General features: G+C 48.6%; 1 protein-coding gene across 2 annotated transcripts in view; it reads left to right on the forward strand.

The window, feature by feature from the left end:
- MAP4K1 (mitogen-activated protein kinase kinase kinase kinase 1) overlaps positions 1-27,520 on the forward strand; it is a 65,832-nt gene that overhangs the window by 25,125 nt on the left and 13,187 nt on the right. The window contains exons 5-22 of one of the 2 annotated variants that reach the window (XM_081921986.1): positions 1,942-1,997; positions 3,155-3,202; positions 4,891-4,933; positions 5,402-5,474; positions 6,568-6,699; positions 8,055-8,117; positions 10,418-10,499; positions 11,492-11,611; positions 12,273-12,354; positions 12,550-12,608; positions 13,870-13,934; positions 14,950-14,994; positions 16,005-16,028; positions 16,677-16,719; positions 19,306-19,474; positions 23,664-23,740; positions 24,079-24,163; positions 25,264-25,340. In XM_081921986.1, coding sequence (XP_081778112.1) covers positions 1,942-1,997; positions 3,155-3,202; positions 4,891-4,933; positions 5,402-5,474; positions 6,568-6,699; positions 8,055-8,117; positions 10,418-10,499; positions 11,492-11,611; positions 12,273-12,354; positions 12,550-12,608; positions 13,870-13,934; positions 14,950-14,994; positions 16,005-16,028; positions 16,677-16,719; positions 19,306-19,474; positions 23,664-23,740; positions 24,079-24,163; positions 25,264-25,340 — 1,343 coding nt within the window. The remainder of the gene's footprint in view (positions 1-1,941; positions 1,998-3,154; positions 3,203-4,890; positions 4,934-5,401; positions 5,475-6,567; positions 6,700-8,054; positions 8,118-10,417; positions 10,500-11,491; positions 11,612-12,272; positions 12,355-12,549; positions 12,609-13,869; positions 13,935-14,949; positions 14,995-16,004; positions 16,029-16,676; positions 16,720-19,305; positions 19,475-23,663; positions 23,741-24,078; positions 24,164-25,263; positions 25,341-27,520) is intronic. The other variant, XM_081921987.1, reaches the window with a different exon arrangement.

Below are 27,520 nucleotides of genomic sequence, written 5' to 3' on the forward strand. Positions count from 1 at the left end.
CTGATTGGTCCTAGAACAATAGTGTCCAGAATGTAGCAGTCTGATTGGTCCACAGGAGCCACCCAATCCAGCTCCAGGTGGAAGTGAATCCGCAACCTGATTGGCCTACAGGAGAATCCCGAAATTAGCCAATCACGTGGGGCCCATTGTGTGAATAATGTATATAAAGCAGACATCCTGGGGGAACTTCCATTCCTCCTCACCACTATGAGCTCAATGAAGAGCATGAAATCTACTCTCGACTCAGAGTATATTTCAATTAAACCTTAAAAACTTCCCTAAACAGGGCTGCCTTCAGATATCTTTTAAAAGTAAGATAGTTGCTTATTTCCTTGACATGTAGAACGTCCCAGGTTTAATCCTTGGCAAGATCTCCAGAGGAAGTGACTCCCTGTGTAAAATCACGGAGAGTCACTGCTGCTCAAATGTAGACACAATTATAATTGTATATTTATTTATTTATACCCCACCTTTCCCCCCTGACAGGACTCAAGGTGGTGTACCGATAAAAAGACTACTGAGCTACTTGCACCAGTATAACACAGCTCCCAACATTCTTGTATTTTCTCATATTGGTTCAATTCTGACTTTCAGCCAGGCATGCTTAGCATTGCAACATTATCTTAATTTCCGGCTCGTGATTCAATTGTGATTTTGTGTGTGTGAAGAAACTCCTTTCCTTCGAGTAACCACGGGGGTCTAGCAATGTGGGGCGCCCGCCCCATTCCCTCTAACGCCGCCTTGTGATTATTATTGCCTTTGCTCATTGCTCTGATCTTCTCCTGCCCTGAACTTTGAAGACAGGGGGAATGCCTGAGGAGACATGCCAGGGATTGGCAAAGCATCTCAATGACCGCGGAGCCTCCTCTGGTCTTTCAGAACGTCAACAGCTCTATGGTTTCGGTCCTCTACTTCGGGATTAAAGATGACCCTCACCATCTCCCCTCCCTTTTGTTTTGTTTTTTAAAATGATATTTATTGAAATTTTACAGACAAAACGAAATTACAGAATAAGAAAAGAAAAAATAAGAATAAAAAAGGTACAAAAATACAAAGAAAAAATGCAAAATACATAAAAAATAAAAAAACAATTAAAAACAAATCAATCTTTTCATGTCTTATATTTCATTTACTTGTTTCCTGACCTCCTCACACCTCCCTTTTTTGTATTCCAGTTCACATGGTTAATTCAGCAAATCCTTTCCCTCTTTGTTTTTATCTTAATTCTATATCTTAACATATTAAAACTTCATATCTTCATCTGATTATCAATCCATTTTTACATATTCTTTTTAGCCTTGTTGCTAAAGCCGTTTCACTTCAATCCAACATCATTTTAACATTCATTAATTTTACAATGTTTCTGCAAATAGTCTTTGAATTTCTTCCAATCTTCTTCCACCAACTCTTCTCCCTGGTCCCGGATTCTGCCAGTCATTTCCGCCAATTCCATATAGTCCGTCACTTTCATCTGCCATTCTTCCAAGGTGGGTAGATCTTGTGTCTTCCAATACTTTGCGATGAGTATTCTTGCTGCTGTTGTAGCATACATAAAGTTCTAACCTTCTTTGGCACCAATTGGCCGACCATGACCAGGAGAAAGGCCTCTGGTTTCTTCAGGAAGGTATATTTAAATACCTTTTTCAATTCATTATAGATCATCTCCCAGAAGACCTTAATCCTTGGGCACGTCCACCAAAGGTGAAAGAATGTACCTTCATTTTCTTTACATTTCCAACACTTATTGTCGGGCAAATGATATATTTTTGCAAGCTTGACTGGTGTCATGTACCACCTGTATATCATTTTTATAATATTCTCTCTTAAGGCATTACATGCCATAAATTTCATACCTGTGGTCCACAACTGTTCCCAGTCAGCAAACATTATGTTATGTCCAACATCTTGTGCCCATTTAATCATCTCCCCTTCCTTTTGCAGTCACAGGGCCCCTGACAGAGCCGCAGATTGCCTACGTGTGCCGAGAAACACTGCAAGTGAGTATGAACGTATGGGTGGGTCTTAGGCCACACCCCCTTGGCAGCCATATTGTGGCTGGTGCCCACGGCACTTTGTCCCCCACTTGCTTTTAAGCAGTATCACACCACTTTAAACTATGTCTTCTTCCCTCAGTGACTCCTGAGTGGTTTAACAGTCAGGGAATGCTTGGGAACTGTGCCTTCATAGGGAGAATAACCATTCTTAGCTGTTTCACCAGTGTTTAATAAATAATAATAATATTATTTTATTTATATCCCGCCCTCCCCAGCCGAAGCCGGGCTCAGAGCGGCTAACAACAGTAAAGTAATACAGCCTTCTAAACTCAGTTCATTCTAAAATCAGTTCAAAATCAAATTAATGGCAACCATTGGGCTAGAGTTCTGTGAGGATTGCCAAAGGAAAGGGTCAGGCTGTGCCTTGGCCAAAGGCCTGATGGAACAGCTCTGTCTTGCAGGCCCTGTGGAAAGATGTCAAGTCCTAGAGGGTCCTAGTCTCTTGTGACAGAGCGTTCCACCAGATTGGGGCCACAGCCGAAAAAGCCCTGGCTCTGGTTGAGGCCAGCCTAACCTCCCTGTGGCCCGGGACCTCCAAGATGTTTTTGTTTGAAGACCGTAAGGTCCTCCGTGGGACATACCAGGAGAGGCGGTCCCGTAGGTACGAGGATCCTAGGCTGTAAAGGGCTGGTTAAAACCAACACCTTAAACCTGATCCTGTACTCCACCGGGAGCCAGTGCAGCTGGTATAGCACCGGGTGAATGTGATCCTGCGGCAAGGACCCCGTAAGGAGTCTTGCCGCGGCATTCTGCACCCGCTGGAGTTTCTGGGTCAGTCTCAAGGGCAGCCCCACGGAGTTACAATAATCAAGTCTGGAGATGACCGTCGCATGGATCACAGTGGCTAGGTCAGGGCGAGAGAGGTAAGAGTGCTATGGTGCTGCTTTGAATGTATGGTGCAGATAGGGCCTTTCTGAAAAACCCAGAAGTGTTGACTGGTCCGAATAGGTTGGCAAACCATGGTGTACTGTGTGCTTAGGAAACTATGGACAGCTTGGAGGGGCCGCTGAGAGTCTCCTGGTTCATGGGTCAAAGTTTTATTGCCCCTGCCAATAAGGGTGACTGGTTCCATAATGTGCGTCTTTAATTTCACCCTCTAGGGTCTGACGTATCTTCATAACCAGGGGAAGATCCATAGAGACATCAAGGTAATAACAGATCAAAACTTGGGACAGGGGCTAGGCAAAGTAAAACACTTAGCATATTTTTTGCTCTATAAGACTCACTTTTTCCCTCCTAAAAAGTAAGGGGAAATGTGTGTGCGTCTTATGGAGCGAATGCAGGCTGCACAGCTATCCCAGAAGCCAGAACAGCAAGAGGGATTGCTGCTTTCACTGCACAGCGATCCCTCTTCTGTTCTGGCTTCTGAGATTCAGAATATTTTTTTTCTTGTTTTCCTCCTCCAAAAACTAGGTGCGTCTTGTGGTCTGGTGCGTCTTATAGAGCGAAAAATACGGTATTTGTGCAGTGCTCATGGGGCAAGATTCTTCGCTACTGCAGCTTTTGTTTTTCACTCCTTGCTGGAAAATATGTCAGGCAGCGAAGGCTGCTTCGAACACAGAATGGGCGCTGTTTCCCTCCTGAAAGTGAAACGGACTGTAAGCAAGGTCTGTGAGTGTGGCCCTGGGACTTGTTCATGCTTTAAATCATCACAGCTGTGTTTACTGAAGAGCCACCTTCCCATTTGCATTCTCGAAGCATGTAAAGTTTAACTGCAAAATGAACCCCACCGTGACGGAACGTGGATAAAGTCAGGTTTTTAAAAGCAGCCACAGTGGCTGGTAGTCGTGGCAGGTCTCTGGCAGTGACGTCAGAGAGGCTCTCGGGAGAGGCAGAAAGGCCCCTGGCTGTCATTGGCCGGGCTGCTGTGACGCTGCAGAGGGGGCGGGGCGGTCGGAAGGTCCTAAGGCAGGCATGGCCAAACTTGGCCCTCCAGCTGTTTTGGGACTACAACTCCCATCATCCCTAGCTAACAGGACCAGCGGTCAGGGATGATGGGAATTGTAGTCCCAAAACACCTGGAGGGCCAAGTTTGGCCGTGTCTGTCCTAAGGAAACAAAGGGACAGGATCTAGGGAAATAAGGGAGAGGACATGAAGGGGGTTTGGCAAGTAGAACAGAGTGACATGAAGAGAAAGTAGCTCAGAGGAACAATGAGAAACGCTGATATAGGAAGGAAAACCAGGTCATAAAATGTGCATGGTGAAGTTCACCTGGTGGTTGTTAGGGAAATAAAAAAATTAACTTGGGGAATGCCTACCCTTAAAGTGTGGTGAAGAGCACTGCGTGGAACCCCACTTCAAGTGACTGCCTATAAAGGCAGTGTGGTGCAGTGGTTAGTGTCAGGCTAGGACCTGGAACCTGGGAGCTGAGGCTCCAATACTTTGGCCACCTCATGAGAAGAGAAGACTCCCTGGAAAAGACCCTGATGTTGCGAAAGATGGAGGGCACAAGGAGAAGGGGAAGACAGAGGATGAGATGGTTGGATAGCGTTCTCGAAGCTGCCAGCATGAGTTTGACCAAACTGCGGGAGGCAGTGGAAGACAGGAGTGCCTGGCGTGCTCTGGTCCAGGGAGTCACGAAGAGTAGGACACGACTAAAAGACTCAACAACAACAGGACCTGGGAGAGACCTGGGTTCAAGTCACCCCACTCGGCTATGAAGCTCAGTGGACCTTGGGCTGCGTCACTCACTCTCAGCTTAACCTACCTCACAGGGTTCTTGTGGGGGTGAAATGAGGAGGGGGAAGAGAACCTTTTACCCCCACCTTAAGCTCCTTGGCTGGAAAAGGTGGGATATCAATAAATTATTTCCCCCCCTGTCGCTTCATATTTCAGGGAGCCAATGTTCTCCTCAACGACCACGGGGAAGTCAAGCTGGGTATGTCTCACCATGTGTTTTAAGATTACCAGATCTGCCCCAGGGTCAAATCTAAATTTGCCAGGGTCGTGTGTTAAAGGGGATGGGAATTGTAGGTCTGCGAGGGGGTAAACTATAGTTCCCAAGATTCCTGGGGTGCTTTGAATGTACTATAACAATATGAAAATAAAGGGGTCGTATCTCCAACACTGTTCCAACTCGGAGTAGACCCGCTGAAATTAATTGCCACAACTCAGGTCCAGACATTGCAGTGGGTTTACTCTGAGTAAAATTTAGTGGGACAGACTCCTAACATATTAAAATCAGTTAAAGTTATTTATTTATGACCAGAAGGAGATTGGGAGGTGGGGCGTGTGGGTTTTCTTAAAACCCACATTACCTTTCCCCAGAATTTGAGCACTGCCCACATTAGCTGGCACATGTTGTTCCTCATTCTTCCGTTTCTGTTTCTTCCATCTTGCATTCCAGCGGATTTCGGAATCTCGGCTCAGCTCAGCGCCACCTTTGCCCGGAGAATGTCCTTCATAGGGACCCCTTACTGGTAAAAAGGACCAGCTATTTGGGGGTGGGGGTGTCGCCAACTGGCTTTTCGAAATGGGTGGTGTCTATAGATTTGAAGGCAATGGGCTGCAGGGAGAGGGGAGTTTTCCTCAACCAGCCCACCAGTGCTTCCCTCTGTTGATGCATCAGTGTTTCTAAACCTGGGCTACAGCCGCCATCAATCCTAGACGTCCTGGTCAATCGTAGAGTTGGAAGGCATCCCTTGCAAAGAGAATCTCGGCTCAAGCATCCGTGACAGATGGCCACCCAACCTCTGTTTACAAACCTCCAAGGAAGGAGAGTCCATAATCTCCCCGAAGGAGTTCATTCCACTGTTGAACGGCTCTTACTGTCAGAAAGTTCTTTCTGATGTTTAGTTGGAATCTTCTTCCTGGTAATTTGAATCCATAGGTTTGAGTCTTGCCCTCTGGAGCACGAGAAAACAAGCACGCTCCCTCTTCCAGGTGACAGCCCTTTAGATAATGGAAGATGGCCGACGTATCGCCTCTCAGTCTCCTCTTTACCACACTAAACAAACTGAAATATACTCGGAGTCCTGCAATGATTTCATGCTCTTTATTGCAGCTTGTAAAACAGTGATTCCTTTCCCCTCCCTTTATATACATTATTTACACAATGAGTCCCGTCTGATTGGCTGATTCTGCTTCCCTCCTGGAGCCTGATTGGTCTTCTCCTGCAGGCCAATCAGTTGTTGCATTCTACGATCCTACCAGCCTAATAGGCTGATTAACTTCCTCCTGGAGCCTGATTGGTCTTCTCCTGCAAGCCAATCAGTTGTTGCATTCTATGATCCTACCTGCCTATTGTTCTAGGATCCAAGCTTAGTACCCAACACATACCCAGCTCCTTCAACCGTTCCTCATCAGGCTTGGTTTCCAGACCCTTGATCATCTCGGTCGCCCTCCTCTGCACACCTTCCAGCTTGTCGATTTCCTTCTTAAAGGGACGATGGGAGTTGTAGTTAAAAAAGCACCTAGAGGTCACCGAGTCAGGGAGGCCTGGGGGGGCATGCAATGGAAGGGGCTGCCTTTAATCGAAGTTGTGGTGAGTCCTGCCTTGCGCATGTGTTCCAGGATGGCCCCAGAGGTGGCGGCCGTGGAACTCAAGGGCGGGTACAACGAACTGTGCGACGTTTGGTCTGTGGGGATCACCGCTATCGAACTGGCAGAACTACAGCCCCCCCTGTTCGACGTACACCCTTTGCGGTGAGTTGCACATCCTCTCCCTTCTCTCTCTGGGCTGTGGGAGGTGGCGCAGGGCAACCGCCTTGGTGCCAATGATTTAATTGGGTGTCATCTGAACATGAAGTGAGATCTCCAAAACCTGGGGGTGTGGTGTGTGTGGTGGTCAGGTGAGATTGCTATGAGGAATTATGAAAAGTGTAGCAAGCCATTGTGTCAGCAATGAACGCATTGCTTTGACTGGGCTTGAGCCATTTGACATGATTTCTGATCGAATCCCACAAGCCTCTGCCATGTTCTCCCTGCCTGACAGTCACATACAGCATTTTACACAGACCAGTTGCTTCCCCAGGCATCCTGGGCCATAAAGATATGGTGTAGATTTTGTTAATCTTTAGGTAGATCTTAAGGGCCAGGAAAGGGACACGGGTGGAGCTGTGGGTTAAACCACAGAGCCTAAGACTTGCCGATCAGGAGGTTGGCGGTTCGAATCCCCGCCACGGGGTGAGCTCCCGTTGCTCGGTCCTTGCTCCTGCCAACTTAGCAGTTCGAAAGCACGTCAAAGTGCAAGTAGATAAATAGGTACCGCTCCGGCGGGAAGGTAAATGGCGTTTCCATGCACTGCTCTGGTTTGCCAGAAGCGGCTTAGTCATGCTGGCCACATGACCCGGAAGCTGTATGCCGGCTCCCTCGCCAATAAAGCAAGATGAGCGCCGCAACCCCAGAGTCGGCCACGACTGGACCTAGTGGTCAGGGGTCCCTTTACCCTTTAAGGGCCAGGAAAAGAGTTCACAAGGAGATGGTAAATACTATCTTTCATTGCCATCCTTCCTTTCCTGTTTATGACCTCTGGGGTTTGCTAAATGCATTCCTCCTTGATTCCTGTTTTATTTACCTAAAATATGTATGCATTCTCAAAGTAGTTTTTGTAGTTAAAAGGATTTCTCTGATCTAAGTTTGTACCCACGTGGTAGGTGTTTTTGAAATGCTCAGAGGAAATCTGATTGGTTCTTATGAGTGCCGTGTTAAAAGTTATTTTGTTAATTAAAGGGACCTGGGCCAGGGTGTGACAGCTTATTATTCACACTTCCTCCCTGAGTCTTGCTGGCCAAGCCACATGTGTATTTTATTAATCAGGGTCCAATCCTTCCTCGCCTTCGGAACGCAATGGGGGGGGGGATGCTGCTGAATAAGAATTGGTATCTGAAAATGTTGGATGGGCAGGGCTTCAAACTAGGTCCTTGCCTCTCCCTGTGACTAGCAGAATAAATTATGCAAAATAAAGGACGGTTGTGCAGAATTCATGCCAGCAACAGAACCCAGCTTTTGTGGGTGCAGAATTCAAGAAAGGGAGCTTACCTCCTTGTCCTGCCTTACAGGGTCCTGGTGCTGATGACGAAAAGCGGCTACCAGCCCCCCAAGCTCAAGGACAAAGCCCGGTGGTAAGTCCAATTACATGCTCAACAATCGCAGGATTGCAGCGAGGGCGAACGACCTGAGGAGTGCAGCACGTTTCGCATTATGATTAAGATTATTTATTCACTTTATCAGTTGCTTGTCACCCAAAGGTCTCCAAGTGACTTATAGCACAAGGAAAGCATAAATATAAATGCTCTACACCACCCCAATCCCCACAGTAGTGTGAGATTTCAGAGGCCTGTGTTTCCTCTGGAAAGAAGGCAGAGCAGAGACGGTGGTGTCCTTATGATATATGGTATTATTTACACACACAGTGGTACCTCGGTTTACGAGCTTAATCCATTCCGGAAGACTGTTCTTAAGCCAAAGCCGTTCTTAAACTGAGGCGTGCTTTCCCTAATGAGGCCTCCCACCGCCACTGCCCTTCCACTGTTCGGCTTCTGTTTGTAGACCGAGGTAGAGTTTGCTAACCAGAACACTACAGTCATACATCATGTTTTGCTTGCTTCATGTTACGTTTTTTCAGGTTGTGTTCCGCAGCGGCCCAGAAGTACCGGAAAGGGTTACTTCCGGGTTTCACCGCTCACGCATGCGCAGAAGCGCCAAATTGCCCTTCGCGCATGCGCACAAACACCAAATCACGCCATGCAGATACGGTGCTTCAGGTTGCAGGCTTTTCAGGTTGCGAATGGGCCTCCGGAATGGATCCCATTCGGAACCAGAGGTACCACTGCAGAGTTCATATACTGAATAGTTTGTAAACAGTGCTGTTCTTAAACTGAGGTACCACTGTATATTCAACCTTGGCCCTTCTTGTGCTTTGCCCCCCTCACTTTCCAGCTTGCAAAAGGGACACTTTTTTCCTGTTTGCTTACCTCATCACCCGCTGCAATTCTGGAAGCTTCCCCCTACCACTTCGGGTATTCACTTTCGCTAATTACCCAGAGCTTAGGGTGGGGTCTCCACACACTGAGAAGGCTTTCACTGATGGGTTAATGACAGGCCATCGTCTTCTTTTGTCCTCCTAATGACCCATGGTTTGTTAGCATAAGCAGAGCCCAGGGATTTCCATGCTTGGCAGATTTTAGTCAGCCCTTGATTCATTCTAACTTTTTCCTGACTTCCGAGAATTACGGGCGGCTTGCACCCACAGACTCTGGCACCTGGAGGCCTTTAACAATACAGTGGTACCTCGGGTTACAGACTCTTCAGGTTACAGACTCCGCTAACCCAGAAATATTACCTCGGGTTAAGAACTTTGCTTCAGGATAAGAACAGAAATTGTTCAGCTGCGGCGCAGCAGCAGAAGTGGGAGGCCCCATTAGCTAAAGTGGTGCTTCAGGTTAAGAACAGTTTCAGGTTAAGAACGGACCTCCAGAATGAACTTAACCTGAGGTACCACTGTATATTATACCAGTCTCAGGAAACTTTGGCAGCAGACTAGTGAAAAACAACAACACATTTTTAGTCTGTCAGAAGTCTGGGGAAAACAGACCAGCCTTTACTCAGGGATCAGCAAACTTTTTCAGCAGGGGGCCAGTCCACTGTCTCTCAGACCTTGTGGGGGGCCGGACTATATTTTGAAGGGGAAAAAAATGAACGGATTCCTATGCCCCACAAATAACCCAGGGATGCATTTTAAATAAAAGCACACATTCTACTCCTGTAAAAACATGCTGATTCCAGGACCGTCTGTGGGCTGGATTTAGAAGGCGATTGGGCCAGATCCGGCCCCAGGACCTTAGTTTGCCTACCCATGCTTTACATGGCACTGAAAAGAAAGCAAGGAAGGTGCTTCAGCAGAGACAGACCTTCTCCTCAGAGAGCTACAATTCCCGGTGTTCCCTGAAGAATTATCAAACCGTTCTGGGAACTGTAGCTCTCTTGAGGGGAATAGGGAATCCATAACAACTCTCAGCGCTCTTAACAAACTACAGTGGTACCTCGCAAGACGAATGCCTCGCAAGACGAAAAATGCGCAAGACGAAGAGTTTTCCGTTTTTTGAGTCGTTCTGCAAGACGAATTTCCCTATGGGCTTGCTTCGCAAGACGAAACGTCTTGCGAGTTCTTGCGAGTTTGTTTCCTTTTTTTAAAGCCGCTAAGCTGTTAATAGCCGTGCTTCGCAAGACGGAAAAAACCACAAGATGAAGAGACTCGCGGAACGGATTAATTTCGTCTTGCGAGGCACCACTGTACACTTCCCCAGGATTCTTTGCAGGAAGTGCTATGACATTGCTTTAAATGCATAGAGTAAATAGGAGACGTGAGTTAGAGCTTACAGCCATAAACTCTCCTTGAGCATGGGTGCTCCTGTCCCCACAGGAGTCAGGCCTTTCACCACTTTGTCAAGGTGACGCTGACCAAGAATCCGAAGAAGCGTCCCACTGCCTCCAAGATGCTGACCGTAAGTATCCCAATCTCCTGCCCTCCCTTCTCTGCTCAACACATCCAAGGTGGCTTAAAAGCCTTCCAAATGCACATGGGGGGCGCACTGCTATATAACCACACCAGGTACAGTCTTCGTTTCATGTTTATCTTCTGTTGTAAACCAAAATTGCCCTTTTCCCTTATGATGGTATCCAAGAGCCCGTATAGAGTCCTTACATAGGTTCCCTATTGGTAGGAGAGAATAACAGAGGCCAACCAGAGAATATTGAGAAGCAAAGCAGCTAGTAAGCCTGATCTTTATTGATCTGTTGCAACAGGGTGCTCCCCTCACACGCAGGAGAGAGGAGGGACCCAGAAAAATGGCACGCAAGGCCTTATAAAGACTTTTTAAATTGCCACCCTGTAGATCAAGACCACCCCCAGAAACATCATACATACATCACAGAAGGGGTGTAATTAAGACCACCCCTCAGATACATCACACAAAAGGCGGTCTAAAACAGAAATTTGAATATTGTTTTTCTCCTGTTGTTATTTATCTCCTGTCTGGCAGGCTACTTGATTGGATTACCTGGGGAGCCTGGCCAGTCTTTTGTAGTGATAAATACATAGTTCCTGGGCCAGGTCACAGGCTCACACCCTATTCAAACACAGACATACTCTTAAGACAGGATTTGTGAAGGAAAAGACAATGGGGAGGGGCTTTTCCACTTTGACCATGCAGAGAAAACATTTGCTCAGTTTAGGAATCAAAATGGCTTCAGGTCGGTCTTCCTGTGCTGATCTATGTACGTGCGGTTATGAACATTGCCATATATCTAAGACCTCAAAATTCCTATCACACTTGCGCTGCGGAAGAGGCAAGCTGTACTTTGCGACACCTAAGCGGCTTGCCTCTTTGGCATAATGTTGGAAGCTGTAAATATGGCTGTCTCCCTCTCCACCTGCCGTGGCTCTGTCCCTAGGATGGATTCCAGCTATCTCCAACTGATCCCTTCCTTTCACCAGCACCAGTTAGTTTCCCAGGAAAGGCTCAGCCGCAGCCTGACCCTCGAGCTCCTGGAGAAACTGCGCAACCCTGACAAACTTTCCAGCTGCAGAGGCGAGCCGGATGAAGAGGAACAAGAGGTGAGAGCGGGTGGGATGAGGTTGGAGAAGGGCAAAAAAATGAACATTGTGGGGTTGCACTTACTCCCGTTTTCCCTTTTTTGTGGTGCCAAAAGCCTCTTCTGTTGTGCCCATGACGAGACCCCTGTTTTCCCCACATGCATGTTGCAGTTTCACTATAAAGCCAATTGACACCGGTCTGTATTATGGATGCGACAAACAGCTGAGGGTTTCCGTTCTGAAGCGAAACATCTCTATTTGCAACTGCGGAAAGGCATCCTAAAAGCAAACTGGTTTTAAGCCACTTTATGCAGGAAGGATGAACTGTGTGAAATAGTTGTGCAATAGCAAGCCAGCCAGCATTGAGATGGGGAACGAAGATGGGTTGGCAAAGGGCAATAATAATAATAATTTATTATTTGTACCCCGCCCATCTGGCTGGGTTTCCCCAGCCACTCTGGGCGGCTTCCACAAAGACCAAAAATACACTAAAATGTCACACATTAAAAACTTCCCTGAACAGGGCTGCCTTCAGATGTCTTCTGAATGTCAGGTAGTTGTTTATCTCTTTGTTTATCTCAATGTCTCCCAAGGCCAAAAAAGACCCCCGCTCTTGGGATTATAAAGCCGAAAACACACACTAACAACCCCTCCCCAATACAATCTGTTTTCTCGACCGCAGACACCCCCACCTCCAGTGCCCCGAAGAATACGCTCCAGCCAACGGCAAGGCGTGACCTCACCAGGATGCACCAACTCCAAGGGTACGTCTGCCCCATTGCGCTCCTGCATAGGGGCCCCATGGCTTCTCTCCTTGCCCCTCTCACCCCTATGCATCCTAGGCTCGCACCCCCCTCACCTCTCCAGAGGGTCCTCCTGCAAGCTCCGCCCCATTTTCTGTCTCCACCCAGCATGGAGTGACCCTTCTCAATAACTCCCTTCCTCTCATCTCATTGCAGCCCACGATTGCAGCCCCACACTCAGGAACAGGCAGAGTCCGGAGTTCCCGAATTTCACGGTACCTCCTCACCCCTCCCTCCCTGTTCCAATTGATACACAGCTATTGTCCCCTTTGCTCCTCCAAAAGAAACAGTTCCTTTATTTCAGGCATAGGCAAACTCGGCCCTCCAGATGTTTTTGGGACTACAACTCCCATCACCCCTGACCACTGGTCCTGTTAGCTAGGGATGATGGAAGTTGTAGTCCCAAAACATCTAGAGGGCCGAGTTTGCCTATGCCTGCTTTATTTAACTGCTTCATATTTTACCCCTGTTGGTGGTTCGAATCCCCGCGACGGGGTGAACTCCTGTTGCTCGGTCCCTGCTCCTGCCAACCTAGCAGTTCGAAAGCACGTCAAAGTGCAAGTAGATAAATAGGTACTGCTCCGGCGGGAAGGTAAACGGTTTTCCGTGCGCTGCTCTGGTTCGCCAGTAGCGGCTTAGTCATGCTGGCCACATGACCCGGAAGCTGTATGCCGGCTCCCTCGGCCAATAAAGTGAGATGAGCGCCGCAATCCCAGAGTCGGCCACGACTGGACCTAATGGTCAGGGGTCCCTTTCCCTTTCCCTTTTTTATTTTACCCCTAACCCGGGTACCAGAGGGTCGCTGGATTTATCTTTCTGGGGCTGGGCTTACACCGGGGAACTCATCACCCCTGGCTGGCCACATTTGTTAGGTCTGATCTGTGAAAACCCCCTTCGAAGTTCCGTTCAAAGTGCCAGCGCTTTGAAAGCGGCTTCCTGTGACCCAATGGTGAATCTTCCTGCAAACACCTTCCAAGCACTATTTGGGAGAGCGCTTTGAAAAGGAGCTTCTGAACTCCTGACACAAATGGCAGTGGTTGAGCTTTGTGAACCACCTCTGGAAATAAGTGCCGTCTTGCAGGAAGCGCTGGGGTCTAAACCACTGAACCTCTTGGGCTTGCTGATCAGAAGGTTGGCGGTTCGAATCCCTGTGACGGGTTGAGCTCCCGTTGCTCTGTCCCAGCTCCTGCCAACCGAGCAGTTCGAAAGCATCCCAGTGCAAGTAGATAAATAGGTACCATTGCGGTGGGAAGGTAAACAGTGTTTCCATGCGCTCTGGTTTCCATCACGTTGTCCTGTTGGGGCAGAAGCGGTTTAGTCATGTTATTTATATGCTGCCCATCTCACTGGGTTGCCCCAGTCACTGTGGGCAGCTTCCAACAAAATATTGAAACATCAACACTGCTGCCACCCCCACCACCATCGTGGGCCCTCCTTTGAAGACCGGTTCCTTCAGTCTTTGCTTTCTGTTTGCAGGAAATCTCTGCAGATTCTGGATATTGTACTGGCAGCCACCTCTATGGCGCTGCATTTGCCAGTAGGTAAGGTACTTTTAGTACTTTTATATTCCTGTTGTCTTTGTCCAAGGAGTTTTCTTGGCAGGGATACTGGAGTGGCTTGCCGGTTCCTCCTCCAGGTGGATCACGTTTGGTCAAAACTCTCCACTATGACCTGTCCATCTTGGGTGGCCTTGCACGGCATAGCTCATAGCTTCTCTGAGTTATTCAAGCCCCTTCACCACGGCAAGGCAGTGATCCATGAAGGGGCAGAGACATCACCTTGCCAACAAAGGTCCGTATAGTTAAAGCTATGGTTTTCCCAGTAGTGATGTATGGAAGTGAGAGCTGGACCATAAAGAAGGCTGATCACCGAAGAATTGCTGCTTTTGAATTCTGGTGCTGGAGGAGACTCTTGAGAGTCCCATGGACTGCAAGAAGATCAAACCTCTCCATTCTGAATGAAATCAGCCCTGAGTGCTCACTGGAAGGACAGATCCTGAAGCTGAGGCTCCAAGACTTTGGCCACCTCATGAGAAGAGAAGACTCCCTGGAAAAGACCCTGATGTTGGGAAAGATGGAGGGCACAAGGAGAAGGGGACGACAGAGGACGAGATGGTGGGACAGTGTTCTCGAAGCTACCAGCGTGAGTTTGACCCAACTGCAGGAGGCAGTGGAAGACAGGAGGGCCTGGTGTCCTCGGGTCCAGGGGGTCAGGAAGAGTCGGACGCGACTAAACGACTAAACAACAACAAGAAGGGTGCTACTGCAATTATTATTACTACTACCATTGCTTTATGAATTGCCTTCTAAACCACCGTCTCAAGGTGATTTCCACCTAAAAATAATTTAGAAGGGCTAAAAATGCAAATACATTTAAAAACGAGGCTGAGACCCTGACACTCGTGATCTAGACCCTTTTATCCAGCTGGATCACTGCCTTTCCATGGCGAAGGGGCTTGAATAACTCAGAGAAGCTATGAGCTATGCCGGGCAGGGCCACCACGCTCTAGCCAGTCACATTCTACAGCCTTATATCTTGCTTCCCTTTCCTTTATAGGGAGGATTCTGCAGACTCAGACCACGATTACGACGACGTGGATATGTAAGTGGCAGAGTCTCTCTGTCTCCCTTTGAGGGTACAACCAGTTTTGGAGTTGTACTACAAAGCGTTAGGAGCACGTCGGGTTGGCAAAAGCTCCAGCAGGGTTTAGGAACCAGGGGGTTGAGGCAATTGGGTTGGATAGATGAGCTCCAAGCATTTCTTTAACCTACCATTAAGCAAAACCCTTAACCCAGGGGTCAGCAAATTTTTTCAGCAGGGAGCGGTCCACTGTCCCTCAGACCTTGTGGGGGGCCGGACTATATATATATATTTTTTGGGGGGGAGAATGAATTCCTATGCCCCACAAATAACCCAGAGATGCATTTTATATAAAAGCACACATTCTACTCATGTAAAACGGCCTCGGTCCTGAAGGAGCGTCTCCACCCCCATCGTTCAGCCACTGAGATCCAGCGCCGAGGGCCTTCTGCCGGTTCCCTCATTGCGAGAAGTGAGGTTACAGGGAACCAGGCAGAGGGCCTTCTCGGTAGTGGCGCCCGCCCTGTGGAATGCCCTCCCTTCAGATGTGAAGGAAATAAGCAGCTATCTTATCTTTAAAAGACATCTGAAGGCAGCCCTGTTTAGGGAAGTTTTTAATATTTAATGCTGTATTGTTTTTAACACTCGATTGGGAGCCGCCCAGAGTGGCTGGGGAGACTCAGCCAGATGGGCGGGATATAAATTATTTATTTATTTATTTATTTATTATTATTATTATTATTATTATTATTATTATTATTATTATTATTATTAAAACACCAGGCAGCCCTCACAAATAACCCAGAGATGCATTTCACATTCTACTCATGTGAAAACACGCTGATTCCCGGACTGTCTGCGGGCCAGATCGAGAAGGCGATTGGGCTGGATCCGGCCCCTGGGCCTTAGTTTGTCTACCCATGCCTTAACAAAGTACCCCTTTGTTGCTGTTGCTCTCCCAAGCCCGTCCTCGTAATTCTTCTCTCTGTTTTCCTTCCTTTTGGGGGCACCCCTTCATGTTGGTCTTCCAGACCCAGCAGATACGATGCAAGCAGGTAACTCATTCCCCCAATGCGTTTTAAAATACAGGGTGGGCATTGGTGGGATTGCTACGATGACATAAAGTATTTGTGACTTACAGTTTGGCGGGAAAGGGAGCACTAGCTTCAACTGTTAGCTGTTTGGCCGCTTGCGTCTTGGAGATGGCAGCCTGCCTTGGCTTCGCGCATTTCAAGATCCAAGATGATGGATCTTGCTAGCAGAACTTTGGCTGGGTTGGAGGGGAATAAAAGCAGGCGGCAAAATCTTGAAACCTCGCCCTTGAAATGGACCCTTCCTTCTTTTTTCTGTGTATAATTTTTATTAAGTTTTCTGTATTCCAATTTAAAATACAGTGGTACCTCTGGTCGCGCACAGGATCCGTTCCAGAGCTCCGGTCGGATCCTGAGGTGTGCGTATCCACATTTCTGAAGAAATGTGCATGCACATGAAAGCTCATACCAATAACTAACTTAGTTGGTCTCTAAGGTGCTACTGGAAGGAATTTTTTATTTTATTTTATTTATTTTGTTTTGTTTCGACTATGGCAGACCAACATGGCTACCTTCCTGTAAAAAGGACTCTGTTTTTGTTTTGTTTTTTGGCAAAAGTACTTTTAAACTCCCCCCAATCATTATAAATTATTATTTCCTTTTTCCTTTCAGTGACATCTCAGCTGCCAATCTCCCACCTCCACTGCCCCCCAAGGTAAGTGTAATGGTTATATGGGGTTGCTTGTGCGTAAGTTGCCGCCACTCCTGGCTAGGTAGCCTGGTTAAACCTTTCCTGGCTGGACAGCCCTTCACTTCGTGGCTGTTCAGTCGCTAGCAGAATCCGTCAGTGGGCATTTCTTGAACTTCTTCCAGCAAAGAAGTTCTTTGATGCCAAGTCTACGCCTACTTTCCCTGCGCGGAAGTCTTCTGCGCAGGGTGGGTGTGGGTAGCGGAGGACCTGTGCTCTCCCCGCTGGTCTCCGGCGAGGAGTCCTGGAGCCCCCTCGCCGATTCCCCCATCCGCCCCCCTTTATCCCTGGTGTTACGCTGATTTCCTTCCCCAGCCGATGAGCTGCCTCTCTCCCTGCTTGGCCCTTCTCCGGCATCGCTTGGGAGTCCTGCCTCCACTTCTGGCTCCGATGTCAGTTCCCTGACAGTAAGTCACGGGAGTAAACCAAAGGAGCGAGCCTTTTCCCTTTCTTGCACGTGTTAAGCCAAATCCAGCACGGAGCTCTATTCTGAGACTGAAGTGGGCAGTGTTAGATCAAGACAATGTGCCCCCCTCCCAAAAAAAAAATTGCTTCTACCCATTGCCACTCCTTGGAAGGAAACCAAATGCCCTGTTGACATACGCAAACACAGGGGCGTCTTAAACATATCTGGCGCCGTGGTGCAAAGATCCTTCCGGTGCCCCACCCCCCCTTTCCCAGAGTTCTCAACCTTTTCCCAAGCCTCTGCGGGGATCACTCTCGTCCCGCGGAGGCTTGGGAAGGCAGCTGCACATCCGCCAGCCATATAGTACGTTTCTGAGCACAATTCAAAGTGTTGGTGCTGACCTTTAAAGCCCTAAACGGCCTCAGTCCAGTATACCCCCCATCGTTCTGCACGGATGCTGAGGTCCAGTGCTAAGGGCCTTCTGGCGGTTCCCTCACTGCAAGAAGTGAAGTTACAGGAAACCAGGCAGAGGGCCTTCTCGGTAGTGGCACCCTCCCTGTGGAACGCCCTCCCAGCGGATGTCAAGACAATAAACTATTTTACTCAGTGGCGTAGCGTGGGGGGTGCAGGGGGGGCCGGCCACACTGGGCACAACATCTGGGGGTGAGGGTTAGGGGGCGCAAATCCACGGGTTAGGGGGCGCAAATTACTTGCATTGCCCCGGGTGCTGACAACCCATGCTACGCCACTGATTTTACTTCTAAAAGACAACTGAAGGCAGCCCTGTTTAGGGAAGTTTTTAAAGTTTGACACTGTATTGTTTTTAATATTTGGTTGGATGCCGCCCAGAGTGGCTGGGGAAACCCAGACAGATGGGCGGGGTACAAATAATAATAATAATTTATTATTATTATTATAGTTGGTGGGGCGCAGCTTCCATCCTAAGCCTGTGCGGGTATCGCTCTCCTCCTGCGGAGGCTTGGGAGGTAAGCTGCACCCCTGCCACAGGTGGCAAGGCACAGCTGGCAGGCGTGCAGGGAAAGGGGAGGCCGCTGGCAAAGCCGCACAGCTCCCCCACTTTGGGGCGCCCCTGAGAGGCCAGTGCCCTGGTGCGACGTACCACTAAGCCCTATGGAAAAGATGGCGCTGTGCAAGCATAATCCTAGCTTTCCTAGGCTGCCCCTGCTGAGGTCCAGAGGATATAAGACAAGGATACTGGATTAGGCCAATGGCCCACCTGGTCCAGCACCTTGCTCTCACCGGGGCCAACCAGGTACCAGTGGGGAAACCCGCAACAGGACCTGAATGCAAGAGGAGCCTCACTTCCCAAGGTTTTCAGCAACTGGGAGAGCAAAGTCCTTTGCAAACTCACGGTCCCGTTCACAGGTGATCAAAGTCCTGGCTGGGGATGTCAGGACCAGGGGCAAGATGGCGGGGTGGGAGCAGGAACGGGAGTCCAGAAGCCAGGAGTAGGGAAGCCAAGAGTCCGAGGGTCAGAGAGCCGGGAGTCAAGAAGCCAAGCGTCCGAAGGTCAGGAAGCAAGGAGTCACGAAGTCAGGGGTCTGAGGGTCAAGAAGCAAGGAGTCACAAAGTCAGGGGTCCGAGGATCAAGAAGCAAGGAGTCACAAAGTCAGGGGTCCGAGGATCAAGAAGCAAGGAGTCACGAAGTCAGGGGTCTGAGGGTCAAGAAGCAAGGAGTCACGAAGTCAGGGGTCCGAGGGTCAAGAAGCAAGGAGTCAAGGAACCAAACACAGCAAGGCAGAGAACATGTTGCCGTGGCAAAGAGCCGAGGGGAAAAAGCTGACCTTATGTCCCTTCCCAGCTCTTGCCACCAGGTGCTGTGAGTTACCAATCGGCCTCACCTGTGTGGCCGCGCCTTGCCTCTTCAGAACAAACTTAGGCAGGCCCCAGTCCTGCAAAGTCCTGTTGGGTACAGGGCCTGGCTCCTGCACACACACCTGACACAAACCAAGGGTAGGCCCCGAGGCTGTTGGCATCCGCAGAGATCCTTCCGTTCAAAAGCTCCTCTTCTCCCTCTTGGGGTGAGCAGTGGCTTGGCTGGCTGAGAGAGGTATGGTTTATGTGGGGAAAGAAGGAAGGCGCCTGGAGATGAGCTGAACTCTGCCCTCTCTCTCCCCCCTCTGCAGCCCAAGCTCCGGGTCTCGCCGGATGAGACGACGGTGGAACGATCCATGCCAAGGTGCTCTCTCAAGCCCATACTCCGAGGACGGTGCTCCAGTGGGCCTGTGACGGGCCGGGCTCCTCACCAGCCTATTCCAGTGGGGGCCCACGCCTGCCACCTCAGCACCAGATCAGGTACGAGCTCCTCAAGGAAATGCAAAGAAACAGGAGCCCCAACATTTGGGCACGGAATCCATTATCATTGTTGTTATTGTTATTTGTATCCTGACCTTCATCCATACCTCTCAGGGCAGTTCACAAGTAAAGATACAAGATAAAAAAAAACCCCCACAAAATTTATAATTCCTGAAGGACCAGGAGCGCAGCCTGGGAGTCATTCTGGACTCACAGCTGTCCATGGAGGCGCACGTCAATTCTGTGTCCAGGGCAGCTGTCTGCCAGCTCCATCTGGTACGCAGGCTGAGACCCTACCTGCCCGCAGACTGTCTTGCCAGAGTGCAGCATGCTCTAGTTATCTCCCGCTTGGACTACTGCAATGCGCTCTACGTGGGGCTACCTTTGAAGGTGACCCAGAAACTGCAACTAATCCAGAATGTGGCAGCTAGACTGGTGACTGGGAGTGGCAGCCGAGACCACATAACACCGGTCTTGAAAGACCTGCATTGGCTCCCAGTATGTTTCCGAGCACAATTCAAAGTGTTGGTGCTGACCTTTGAAGTCCTAAACGGCCTCAGTCCAGTATACCTGAAGGAGCGTCTCCACCCCTATTGTTCTACCCGGACACTGAGGTCCAGCTCCGAGGGCCTTCTGACGGTTCCCTCACTGCGAGAAGCCAAGTTACAGGGAACCAGGCAGAGGGCCTTTTCGGTGGTGGCGCCCGCCCTGCGGAACGCCCTCCCACCAGATGTCAAAGAGAAGAACAACTACCAGACTTTTTGAAGACATCTGAAGGCAGCCCTGTTTAGGGAAGCTTTTAATGTTTGATGCATTACTGTATTTTAGTGTTCTGTTGGAAGCCGCCCAGAGTGGCTGGGGAAGCCCAGCCAGATGGGCGGGGTATAAATAATAAATTGTATTATTATTATTATTATTATTATTATTATTATTATTATTAAAATAAGAACGAAAACAAACCAATCATCCCCACTCCCACAAACACAATTTAAAAGGGCATTGGTTGTTAATCAGCCTAAGTCCTGGCTGAAGAGGAATGTTTTCGCCTGGTACTTAAAGGTGTATAATGAAGGCTATGGGATGCGGGTCTAAACCACTGAGCCTCTTGGGCTTGCCGATCAGAAGGTTGGTGGTTCAAATCTGCACAAGGGGGTGAGCTCCTGTTGTTCTGTCCCAGCTCCTGCCTACCTAGCAGTTTGAAAGCACGCCAGTGCAAGTAGATGAATAGGTACCACTGTGGCGGGAAGGCAAACAGCATTTCCATGCGCTCTGGCGGTGTTCTGTTGCACCAGAAGCTGTTTAGTCATGCTGGCCACATGACCTGGAAAGCTGTCGGTGGATAAACACCGGCTCCCTCGGCCTGAAAGCGAGATGAGCACTGCAACCCCATATTTTTTAAAAAATACCTTGGAGCTGAGAACCAGAACTGGACAGCAATGGACTTCAAAGACAATGGGCTCACACAATGCACCATGAGGGAAAGTGTGTGTTTTTTTCATTCAGGAGACCCCAAAAATGGATTGGATCAGGAGGGGAACAAATTTTTGTTCAGGTTTTAACAGTTTTGTTTTTTTCTGATACAATGGTAAAAAGCGGCTTTTCGTTGGGACATGAAAGCTTTTAGACTGGTGCTACTGACCCAATACAAATTCTAAGAAGGTGCAGGACCTAAAGGAAGTGTGGACAGGCCCCGCTAACCTAAAATGTGAGGCAAAATAATATCCTCAAAGCCTTTGGCAGCAGCTCGTTACAGAGCAACTTGTCCCGTTTCGGAGATCTGACCAGCACCTATGATTTAAATACATCAAGCATCAAAATAGATGTATCCCCTGATAGATCAAGAGAGAGCACAAACAAACAAGGCAATGAATCCTCAATTGAGCAAAACCACAAATGACCCGGGATCATTTCGCTACCTGCTTTGCAGTACAGAAACAGACCATTAGCTGAAATCTGAGAATAATAATAAGGCTTCCCTTGGGGCAGGGGAGGGAGTTATCCTTTTTCATCAAGTCATCCACTGGTTCGTGTTCACATATTTGATAGTTGTCATTCCACGGGGGTGAGTTTGATTCCGTTGAAGGAAATCAAAGTGTACTGGTAGAACACATTTTCGAGGGTAGAGTTACACAAAGTAACCTGAGCCCTCAAAAGAGCTACATTAATTGCATTATTTCCCCATGAAGCCTTTGGTATACATGTCCACAAAGCAGTCCCAAACCGTAATTTAGCTTAAGTATGCCACTGAATGGGACGCGGGTGGCGCTGTGGGTTAAATCACAGAGCCTAGGACTTGCCGATCAGAAGGTCAGCGGTTCGAATCCCCGTGACGGGGTGAGCTCCCATTGCTCGGTCCCTACTCCTGCCAACCTAGCAGTTCGAAAACATGTCAAGTGCAAGTAGATAAATAGGTACCACTCTGGCGGGAAGGTAAATGGCATTTCCATGCGCTGCTCTGGTTTGCCAGAAGTGGCTTAGTCATGCTGGCCACATGGACAAGCTGTCTGTGGACAAACGCAGGCTCCTCGGCCTATAGAGTGAGATGAGAGCCACAACCCCAGAGTCATCCGCGACTGGACCTAATGGTCAGGGGTCCCTTTACCTTTTATGTCACTGAAAGAATCATATATTCTTTTTTAAAAAAATGTTCATTTGTTTCTGCAACCACTGGTCTGTTCAACTTTCCCCTTCATAGTTCTGTATGAAATATTTTCCCCTGTTGTTATCCACACTCCGATAATTCCATTTTCAGTTTCTGCTCACAGGAGCCATAATACGCCACATCCCAAACAAAGAGGCAGACATCCGAAATGCCCCTCTGTCATCTCGCTCCATATCCCAACATGCAAAAACACAACTCCAGTCCAGAATTCTTTCCATCCTTCTGAAGGTAGCTGGCAGAGTCCTCACCCTGTTAATATTATAATTAAACCACAATGACAGCAGAATGCTCTTCCAGGCTCGCTTGTGTATTTCAAACAGTTGCCTTCAGGGGAGATTTACCAGGTAAAACTGTAAGTACAAATATATCAAAGGAGAATAATAAAGGCTCACCTCGCCCTGGGGCTATACAATTAGTCCATCAATTAATTCAACAAGCGGGTCAGTCCTTTGTGCTGTTAAGAATCACATATTCTTACCTGGTTACTGCCTGCCTCCATTCCTGAGTAAACAAAAATACTCTGGAACAGTTTTCCGGAAGCACTGCACACTGAACCTTACGTACCTGGGAAGAATCCCTGCTGAATTCAGCAGGTCTTACTTCTGAGTAGCCATAGCTCAGATTGCAAGGCAGCAAGATGACCAAATACAATGATACGATATCAATATACACTCTTTATATAATATGAAATATATGAAATCACATAAACAGAAAACTTATGAATCTCTGAAAGTCACAAAATATGCACTCTTAATGGATTCTCTTGAAAATATAAAACCAAATAGACATAAGTCTCTGAAAGTCTTTGTAGACTATTCAAGTCTCTGAAAAAAGCAATGTATCAGATTCTTATCTGGTCTAGATTCTTATCTGGTCTTATTCTTATCTAGATTCCACCTAAACATTAGGAAGAACTTCCTGACAGTAAGAGCTGTTTGACAGTGGAATTTGCTGCCCAGGAGTGTGGTGGAGTCTCCTTCTTTGGAGGTCTTTAAGCAGAGGCTTGACAACCATATGTCAGGAGTGCTCTGATGGTGTTTCCTGCTTGGCAGGGGGTTGGACTCGATGGCCCTTGTGGTCTCTTCCAACTCTAGGATTCTATGAAAACAGGCTGTAAAGCTTTGTTTATGGCATCCAGCGCTGCCGAAGTAGTTCATAAACAGACGTTGTGAACAGTGATTCCAGATATACCCACTGTTTCGTGGAATTCTTCTTCAGCACAGCAGAAGGATACAGAAATGCTTCATAAACCCATCTATATGGTGAATGGGAAAGTCTAACAACAATTGCTATGGAACAGTGGTCATAAAGTTATGTAGTCAACACGGGGGTTAAATTGTTTGGTTAATAGTTCAGATTGCAGCAGACATTCTGCACCTCCCATTCTGTGATAAGCAGGGAAGACTCCCTCTTCCCGGACAAACATTACCTGAAGCAGCCACCTGGGGTCTTGCAATGATACAGTTGGCCACTGCTGCTTTCAGAACCAGTGGAGTCAGGGCTGATCCTCAGCTTTCTCTCTTGCAGTTCCTGAACTGCGGCTGACTCCCCAGACCCACGGACCTCCCATCCTTCCCCGCAAGGCAGAGAAGAAGCAGAAACCCGTGAGTGCCTTGATCATCCACACCTGTATTCCCCAAATCGGCCGCGTTGCCTGGGGACTCGCCTTTGCTCAGCGCTTCCCAGCGGAGAGGTGACGGTGGTTTTCCTTGCTGCATCCCCTTTGCCAGGTTGCTGCGCTGTGGGAACCACCGCTTGAGGCTTCGTTTGGCTGCTGGCTGGGCTTTCTGCCTTTGGCTTGGAGGGGCTCAGAAGTCAAACATACCTGTGCTGGGAAAATCCCTTATTTTGGCTGCTGAGCCCTTATTTTCAAATCTGTAAGTTGACAGCTATTCTTTCGTCGGTACCGTTATGGATAACTGTTGTCTCCCTTTCTCCCCAGGAGAGGGTGCTCTTCAAGAAGGTTTTCAACGAGTGCCCCTTACACGTCACCTCGGCTACTGCGTGGACCCACCCAAATAGCAACGGTAGGGCATGGAGGGGCGAGGTCTGTGTTGGGGCCATTTACTGGGCGGGGGGGGGGACCCGGAAAGCTGAACCAAACTCAAACAATCACACCCGTCTCGTAGAATGACTTTAGACCGGTCTGCTCACCAGTCCTCCACACTGGCACCAAGGTTCTAGTTCTCACTGTTGTGCACTATGCCATCACCCCACCTGCCCTCTCACACTTTTGTCCTTGTGCCAATCCGCTCACTGACAAACTCCCCCTTTAGGTAGGGTTGCCATAAGTCCTCTTTTTCCAGGACACGTCCTCTTTTTTCAGGATTAAAATTGCTGCCCAATTTTTTTAATAATTTGGCAAAATGTCCAGCAGAGTCACGTCTCATGGGTTTGGTGGAAGTTCTAGTCTGAAAATCTAGAGGATACAAGGTTGGGGGAAGGCTGTTCCAGTGCCTTAGACTCAGAACTGAGGCACCTGGCTAAGCTAGTCAGCTGAGAGACTAGCAGAGAATCACAAGAGAGCAGCGTCTTAAACTAGCTAGTAAAGGTAAAGGGACCCCTGACCATTAGGTCCAGTCATGGCCGACTCTGGGGTTGCGGCGCTCATCTTGCTTTACTGGCCGAGGGAGCCGCCGTACAGCTTCCGGGTCATGTGGCCAGCAAGACTAAGCTGCTTCTGGCGAACCAGAGCAGCGCACGGAAACGCCATTTACCTTCCCGCTGGAGTGGTACCTATTTATCTACTTGCACTTTGACGTGCTTTCGAACCGCTAGGTTGGCAGGAGCAGGGACCGAGCGACGGGAGCTCGCCCCGTCGTGGGGATTCGAACCACCGACCTTCTGATCGGCAAGCCCTAGGCTCTGTGGTTTAATCCACAGCGCCACCCGCGTCCCTCTTAAACTAGCTACATACTGTATAAATTCCTTCTCTTGTGGCTGAACTCAAAGGACGCTGGCTCAGCTACAAGATCTTGGAGAAGGAGTCTGGGAGGGCAAGTGTTAACACCCCACTGCCCATAAGGAGAGACCATATGTACATGCTAGACCATGGGTAGGCAAACTAAGGCCCAAGAGGCTCATTCCCCATTTAACTCCCTGCTGCATTCCTCCCCCATTTTTGCAGAGCTGCACTTAATTCTGGGAGCTGAAGAAGGGATATATGCCTTGAACCGGAGCGAGGTAGAGCCTACCCTCGAACTGGTAAGACAGAGGAGGTGCTGTGGGGGGGGGGGTGTCCGAAGGACAGGGAATTTGCTTGTGTGGAGGGATACAAAATGGAAAAAAGGACCACTGAGCTTTAGAATCATAGAACCATAGAATCATAGAGTTGGAAGCGACCACAAGGGCCATCGAGTCCAAGCCCCTGCCAAGCAGGAAACACCATCAGAGCACTCCTGACATATGGTTGTCAAGCCTCTGCTTAAAGACCTCCAAAGAAGGAGACTCCACCACACTCCTTGGCAGCAAATTCCACTGTCAAACAGCTCTTACGGTCAGGAAGTTCTTCCTAATGTTTAGGTGGAATCTTCTTTCTTGTAGTTTGGATCCATTGCTCCGTGTCCGCTTCTCTGGAGCAGCAGAAAACAACCTTTCTCCCTCCTCTATGTGACATCCTTTTATATATTTGAACATGGCTATCATATCATCCCTTAACCTCCTCTTCTCCAGGCTAAACATGCCCAGCTCCCTTAGCCGTTCCTCATAAGGCATCGTTTCCAGGCCTTTGACCATTTTGGTTGCCCTCCTCTGGACACGTTCCACTTTGTCAGTGTCCTTCTTGAACTGTGGTGCCCAGAACTGGGCACAGTACTCCAGGTGAGGTCTGACCAGAGCAGAATACAGTGGCACTATTACTTCCCTTGATCTAGATGCTATACTCCTATTGATGCAGCCCAGAATTGCATTGGCTTTTTTAGCTGCCGCGTCACACTGCTGGCTCATGTCAAGTTTGTGGTCAGCCAAGACTCCTAGATCCTTTGATAGCATGCAAGCCAAATTCTGAGCCGATAATCCCTTAGTGTGCATCAGGTATCCCCCAAAACGCATCATAATCACCATCACTTTGCGGAAACAATTGAAGACTATTATTATTATTAATTGAATTTATATACCGGCCTATACCCGGGGTCTCCTGGGGACACAGGTGGCGCTGTGGGTTAAAGCCTCAGCGCCTAGGACTTGCTGATCGAAAGGTCGGCGGTTCGAATCCCTGCTGCGGGGTGCGCTCCCGCTGCTCGGTCCCAGCGCCTGCCAACCTAGCAGTTCGAAAGCACCTCCGGGTGCAAGTAGATAAATAGGGACCGCTTACCAGCGGGAAGGTAAACGGCGTTTCCGTGTGCAGCTCTGGCTCACCAGAGCAGCGATGTCACACTGGCCATGTGACCCGGAAGTGTCTCCGGACAGCGCTGGCCCCTGGCCTCTTAAGTGAGATGGGCGCACAACCCCAGAGTCTGTCAAGACTGGCCCGTATGGGCAGGGGTACCTTTACCTTTACCTTTACCTTTACCCGGGGTCTCAGGGCAGTTCACAGAATAAAATCAAAATATGAAACCACAAAATACATAATAAATAATAATAATAATAATAATAATAATAATAATAACAGCAGCGACCCAATAGCCCCCCCATATTTTAAAGGGCATAGTCCATGGGTAGGCAAACTAAGGCCCAGGGGCCGGATCCGGCCCAATCGCCTTCTAAATCCGGCCCCTGGATGGTCCGGGAATCAGTGTGTTTTTACATGAGTAGAATGTGTGCTTTTATTTAAAATGCATCTCTGGGTTATTTGTAGGGCATAGGAATTCGTTCATTTTTCCCCCTTCAAAATATAGTCCAGCTCCCCACAAGGTCTGAGGGACAGTGGACCGGCCCCCTGCTGAAAAAGTTTGCTGACCCCAGCATAGGATGTAGATCAGGTCAACCAAAGGCCTGGTTAAAAAGGAACATTTTTGCTTGGCGCCTAATGGTGTATAATGAAGGCGCCAGGTCAACTTCGCTGGGGAGAGAATTCCACAGATGGGGAGCCACTACAGAGAAGGCCCCGTTCTTGTGTTGACACCCTCCGGACCTCTTGAGGAGGAGGCACACGTAGAAGATGCTTTTGTTCTGGCAGTCTCCCAGCTGGATAAATGGGTTTTTACCATGAGCTGTCATTTCATAGAGTTCTGGAGTTGGAAGGGACCCCGAGGGTCATTTAGTCCAACCCACTGCAATACAGGAATTTTGCCCACAGCCATCCTTGGGTTGGTTCAAACCACCAACCTTCCGGTTAACAGCCAGATGAACTGACTTATTCCTAGGCCTTTAGATTTTTTTAAAAAACGTATCTGTTGTTTTTGTGATTTTAACTATTTTATGTGTTAAAAACCACCTTGAAGTGG

This window comes from Podarcis melisellensis, assembly GCF_964234715.1.
Source record: "Podarcis melisellensis genome assembly, chromosome: 8".
Classification (NCBI taxonomy): Eukaryota; Metazoa; Chordata; class Lepidosauria; order Squamata; family Lacertidae; genus Podarcis; species Podarcis melisellensis.